Below are 6,533 nucleotides of genomic sequence, written 5' to 3'. Positions count from 1 at the left end.
CGGGGCAAAATAATTAAACCCACCCAAGCCCTTATTGACGCAATGAGGGATGCTCAAGAGGGGAAGATCAAGTTCAACAGAGAGAACGACGCGCTGACAAAAGCCCTCGGGAATCCTGAACACGGAGGACGTGTACGAGGCATGGGGCACATTCCGTGGAAAATAGGGTTCCCCCAGAACGATGACCCGTACGGTTACAGAAGCCGGAAGAGAAAGATGGATCGGGAAGCAGATGTTGTGGCGCGGTTGGCATCGGAAATGGATGTGATGAAGAAAACCGTGAGTGTACTAGTAGCCGAACGAGATGCAGCTCGGGCGCAGCATGAAGATCATCCAGCGGATCTCAGAAGCCAGCAGCGGAGAAGCAGTGTGGCTTCCACGGAGGCCCCACCGGCTGGTGCAGATGCACCGACGATCGAAATTACTGCACCGGAGCCTCTGGTGATCGAAATTACTGCACCGGAGCCTCTGGTGGTCGAAATTACTGCACCGGAGCCTCCTCGCTACCCCGTGGACGATATAAAGGAGATGAAAGAATTTCATCTGTATTATCCTATCGGGAACATGTCCATGAAGGTAGCCATCGGCAGTGCTTTACCATGTTTACCTGGAGCACTCCACCACAACACCCCCATTCAAGATGGCTATGCTCGTGTCACGGTGGAGGACATAGTCCAAGGGTTTGAGGACCTGGAGATTGACATTGCTACACCTGAAGGGGAGAAAAGACTTGGAGATGTCAAGCGCCATTTCATTCTATGGCAAAAGAAGTTTATCAAGTTTCCAGGCGAGGCGCCAAGGACAACAAGTCCACCCCCCTACAGTGGTGGCGGTTCACCTACACCTCCATCACGTCAGCCGACGCCCCCCAGTCCACAACGTCCGGCGGGTGATCAGACGCCGCCCCCCAGTCCTCATCCGGCGGGTGATCAGACGCCGCCCCCCAATCCACCTCCGGCAAAGAAGCAGAAGCAGTCCTGGATTATTAACCCGGACCCTTATGTACCTAAGACCACAAAGGTACCGGAGCCATCATTGAAGCCTCTCCCCACAAGGCCTTGGGAACGTAGTGCCGAGGAAACTGCCGCGGCCGCGGCTGCTGATCATGAGAAATGGAAGGCGGACTGCAAGAAGAAAAGAGAGCCCGAGCCCAAGCCAGTATTTTCTGATGAGCAAAAGAAGTGGGCTAAGTCATTTTTGAGCACACCGTCCGAAGCCGCGAAGAATCTGCCTGACGACTATGCACGTGAACTTCGTAGGCAGACACTCATGTTGAAGGAGAAGAAAGAGCGGGCGGAGAACCAGGAGAACAAAGCCTTGGAGGAGGCCGAGAAAACGGAATTAGAAAGTAAAAAAAGCGGGAAACGAGTTGCCCAGCTCGGGGAACAAAGTAAACAATCGATTGCCCCGCTTATAGTGAAAGCCGCCGGTTCGGATGACCCCGATATCATAGCAGCTGCGGCAGCACATGGATTGACTGTAATGAGTGCCAGAGAACAAGCGGCCAACTTAGGTATTACTCTTCGTGAACTGTTAGGCCTTGATGAGGCGCCAGTGAAGGAGGTAGTAATTACATATGTGAAGAATGGGCCTCTCGTCGAGCCTGCGCAGGAACAGGATCTACCTCCACAAATGAAAGGTCTGCTGAAATGGTACAAGGGTTACATAAAAAATAAAAACGCCAAAGAATATATTTATGCGGAAGTTAGATATGAGCATCACTTCAAACATTACTATGTACAAATTCATCTTAGTGAATTGTTCCAGCTTTTCAATCTGCGCGAGCTCGACAAATCTATCATCGGTTGCTACATTCTGTAAGTGATTTATTTCTACCCCATCTCGTTCATATTGCCTGCACTATATATATGTCCTAACTATATTGTTGTGTCCGCTATTATACATGCAGAATGAAGATTAAGGAATGCAGAGTAAGGAACATCCATGATGTTGGGTTCATTGACCCACACATCGTTAATGGATATGTGTTGGAGCATCACCCTGCCGACATGGAGGCAGACCTGTGGCAGTTTCTTACAAAGCAGGAACTCAAAAGTGATATTCTATTTCCTTACCATTTTGGGTGAGTGTTTCTGTCTTGAGCACATTCTCTTTTGTTTACTCAATGCATGGTATGTGGCCGGCTAATCGATGAGTTATGCATGACGTACTGTGCATGTATCGTGTCCGCAGGTTCCACTGGATTCTGCTAGTAATTAAAGTTGACACCTCAGAATGTCTCGTCCACGACTCTCTGAATAAGGATCCAAAGCTTTGGGTCGACATGAGAAGAATGCTGCAGAAGTAATTATTTTCATTCATTTGCGCTCTATATCGATCGGCCTATTTCGTTCATTTCCTAATATCAAGTAACTAATAACTCTCTTGTTCATTTAATTTTCTTTGCCTCGTAGGGTTTGGAGACGGTTCGTAGATACAAAGGTCGGTGAATTCAAAAAAGAGCTAGAATTCAAAAGGGCAAATGCTAAGAATGGTGAGGATATTCAGCCAGCGGGGACCAATCTATGTGCATACTATGTCTGTGAGATGATCCGGAGATACACCTCTGAGCGGGTTCCGAGTGATACCAATGCTCAGAGGAATAACCTCCGGATGATGCTTAGTCCAGAAGCTCGCTTCCGACCACTTCAAGAGGAACTAGCTGGATGGTTCAGGAGGGAAGTCCTCCATCCTAAAGGAGAACACCATTACGAGGACGTAGAACTTTATATGCATTAAATTATGTATGGAAACTTGTTCAAAATTGTATATGGTCATCCGATGATATTGAATATATATTGTATATTCCTCTTGAATTCTTTTTGGTTCTAATTTCAAATTTGTTTGAAATTGTACATTCATATGCATGTATGTAGTACCGTAGAATATGTGAAACTCCTTCAAAATTAAAATAAAGCACAAAAGAAATAAAATAATACAAATTAAACAGAAAACAGGTTTAGGGGGGGGGGGCTAAAACCCTAAACCTGCGGCGGCCTTTAGTCGCGGTTGGCCAGAAGAACCGCGACTAAAGGTCCTCCGCCCCGACGGCCACCTGGCGCCCACGTGGACGGGCCTTTAGTCGCGGTTCTTAAGCAACCGCGACTAAAGGGTGGAGCCTTTAGTCGCGCCCGTTCGGTCGCGGTTGCGCAACCGCGACTAATGGCAATTGCGAACCGCGACCAAAGGCCTTTTTTGCACCAGTGGAGACGCGCAACGATTAATGGCAAGCTCTGGTATGTATGGGCAGCAGCCAATAGGTAGCCTTTCTGCGTGTCATAATAAAATTTTGGTAAAGTGTGAGCGGAACGGTCGATGCTCTTGTCATAGATGTATGCGCACCCCTGTTCTTCATTGACACGACTCCGGAAATATCTTGTCATGTACTAGCAAGTCAAAATTATCAACTGCCTATATGTTTGAGTTTGACAACGAAAATGCCCACAAATTGCACATGCAGTAAACATCTCAGCGCTGCAAATTTGAATAGGATGTGGGTGCAAAATCTCAGGTACTACAGCGTAACAGCGACATGAAGCCATTCCACGGAGAGTGACGAGATCGAGTACGACCCCGATGCCTCAGAAGTGGGTCCCGCATTCATGCCTAGGCCTTCCCGTCGGGTCTCCTTCTCTCTCAGCTGGCCTATAAGTACTTTTGTCCTCAAGGAATATCACAGACCCACAAACAAACTTGCCACTGGCACCGAGTAGCACTTCTCTACCGTGCCGCCATCTCTCTTTCTTTCTCACGATTCTCATCCACTGAAAGGCGAACCGTATTAAGCATAAGCACCATGGAGTTCGCCGGAGAAGTCGACGACTTCGCTCTCGACCTCATCCGCGAGCACCTCCTCGGCGGCGACGGCGGTGTCCTCCCGACGGCTAACGATGATCAGGGCCCTTTTGGCGACGACGTCACCTTCCCCGTGCTGCCACCTTCTGCGGCCGAGCCGGAAGCGTACCAGCAGCCCATGTTCTTCCCGCAGCAGGGGCAGCGGCAGGTACAGACGCAAGGTTACATGGGCCTGACGCACCAGTACGTGAACTCATATCCGGCTGCCGCGGCGGTGTTCCGAGCGCCGGAGCCGGTGATGATACAGTTCGGTGGCGCGCCGTCTCCTGTGAGGGCGCTGTCGTCCACGCTGACCATCTCGGTGCCGCCCCAGGGCACCTTCGGGTGGGCGGGGACGGCTGCCGCCGCAGCGCCAGCGCCAGCGCCGGTCGAGGACCTCCGCAAGTACCGCGGCGTCCGGCAGCGGCCATGGGGCAAGTACGCGGCGGAGATCCGCGACCCAAAGCGCCGGGGCTACCGCGAGTGGCTCGGCACCTACGACACCTCCGTGGAGGCCGCGCGTGCCTACGACCGTGCCGCCTTCCGGATGCGCGGCGCCAAGGCCATTCTTAACTTTCCAAACGAGGTCGGCACCCGCGGCGCCCAGCTGTGGGCGCCGCCGCCTGCTGGCCCGGCGTCCCGGGCAGCAGGCGCGACGAACAAACGTAAGAGATCACAGGACGAGGACGCTGACGTCGAGGTGACCGGAGTGGTCATAAACAAGGCCGTGAAGGCCGAGGCGCCGTCGCCGTCGTCGGCCCGGGTGTCGTGGGACACGCCCTCGTCCGTGTCGCGGGGGACAGCGTCTTCGACGGTGACGTCGGTGGCCACGACGCCGGAGGGAGGGTTTCCTCACACGCCGTCGAGCTCGGGCTTGGAGTACTGGGAGGCGCTGATGGGAGGCATGCCGTTGCTGTCGCCCCTGTCGCCACACCCGGCGTTGGGTTTCCCGCAGCTTAGTGTTAGTTAATTAGAGGATGGTTCATTAAGCGATAGAATGTTTCCTGTGTTTGTAAGAAAAACAGAATAGGCACCCACACACAACACTTGTTGAAGACTAGATTTATAATTGAACAAAGTTATTACATGCGTCTTGCTATCCATGAAAATGTTTTCAAGCTAGTGTTTGATGTCTATTACGTGCATCAGTGCAACAACCACTGTAATAACTATTCACCCGTTGCTGTTCATCTGTTTAAATTGGACAGTCGGCTTTTCTTCTCGATGGATGTTTGATGAACATGATTCTCTTTCTTTTTGGGTAATGCTATCAGGTTGACGTTCGTTGGGGAGGGAATGCCAAAGAACGTTGTTTGCTGGCAGTCTTAGTTGCGACGCGAGATTAACAATTGCAGTTTCTGCTTGTTGTTGTTGACAATTTCCTTCCTCCCAGAAACTGTCCTACTCTTGTGAAGAAAAATGTCAACCCCCGAACAACTAAAACTACCATCAAAATGTTGGCAAATGCCACTCCCTCCTGGCGAACGTTCGCTAGATTACCACTCCCTCCCAGCGAACGTTCGCTAGATAAGAGGGTCCTTCCCTTTTTGTATTAAATGAAGAACATATGATCCTTTATCTTTTGTACCACAAATTTTTGCTAGATACTTCAAAACAAGCAATTTCAAAACAGTGGACAAGATGTAGTGTCATATTAGTAGATAAGCTATGATAAGTACATACATCTTACTTTTTTATTCTGCTTCGATTATCTTATTTTTTGCTTTTACATTTTTGTTTACGTTTCTTTTTTTCCCTCACTTTTTATTTATTTTCCAACTTAATTTTATTGTTTCTTTCTTTTCTTGCTTTTATCTATAAGTTTATGTGTTTGGTTGAAAGATACTCCCTCCGTTCCTAAATATAAGTCTTTGTAGAGATTCCACTATGAACCACATACGGATGTATATAGATGCATTTTAAATGTAGATTCATTTAATTTGCTTCGTATGTAGTCCACCTAGTGGAATCCCTACAAAGACTTATATTTAGGAACGAAGGGAGTAGTTCTTAGATTCCTTGTAATGTCCATCCTATAGTTTGTATTGTTCACTAATATATGTATCAATGATATTTTTTTCCTTTTACGAGAAGGCCAATGTCATATACATAAATTGTCCAACCCTTGCAAGACTATTCTTACAAAGCAAAAAATAGATCACTGGTACTTGGGTATATTGACATCGTCTTCCGTTTATAACACTCCACGTGAGCCAAGATCGATGCCGCCTCTGAAAATCGTTGACGCGGTGGTCCGAAAGCCATTAATGGTAGGTAGAGAAAATCCGATGGTAGCGAACTAAGGATCAGATCGCCGCCCATAGAATACAATGAAGGGGCTAGATAACTATCCTAGATCCATCTAGCCTGAATTGGGGACGACTTGCCTCACTATCTTCTCAACGAAGACGAAGTTGGCCATGCATCATCGAACATAGAAGTCCAAAACACTTACCGCGCCAACCACTCCACCAAACGACACCGTCCAAGATCACCCGAATGAAATGTAGACAACAACATAACCCAAGATATGGCCCTCACCGGAGCTCCACACGCCTTACAGCAAGCCGGAGCTCCACACACCTTACATCAACGCCGGAGCTCCACCATTGTTGCCTTGCCACAGCTAGTCAGACAACTAGACTAAATCCTAACTAGAGCCAGGACGATTCAAACATGGCAAACTCCAAACTGGGATT

The 6,533-nt window shown here is 48.9% G+C and overlaps 1 protein-coding gene across 1 annotated transcript; it reads left to right on the top strand.

Annotated features, from left to right (window-relative positions):
- The first annotated feature begins 3,796 nt into the window (after positions 1-3,796).
- Positions 3,797-4,804, top strand: LOC119368170 (ethylene-responsive transcription factor ERF104-like). The gene has a single exon (XM_037633494.1). It carries the CDS (start codon positions 3,797-3,799, stop codon positions 4,802-4,804), a length of 1,008 nt encoding a protein of 335 aa, XP_037489391.1.
- Positions 4,805-6,533: the final 1,729 nt, after the last annotated feature.

Source organism: Triticum dicoccoides, chromosome 2B (assembly GCF_002162155.2).
Source record: "Triticum dicoccoides isolate Atlit2015 ecotype Zavitan chromosome 2B, WEW_v2.0, whole genome shotgun sequence".
Classification (NCBI taxonomy): Eukaryota; Viridiplantae; Streptophyta; class Magnoliopsida; order Poales; family Poaceae; genus Triticum; species Triticum dicoccoides.
Note: the sequence above shows the minus strand (reverse complement) of the source record. Positions and strands in the feature narration are given on the sequence as shown.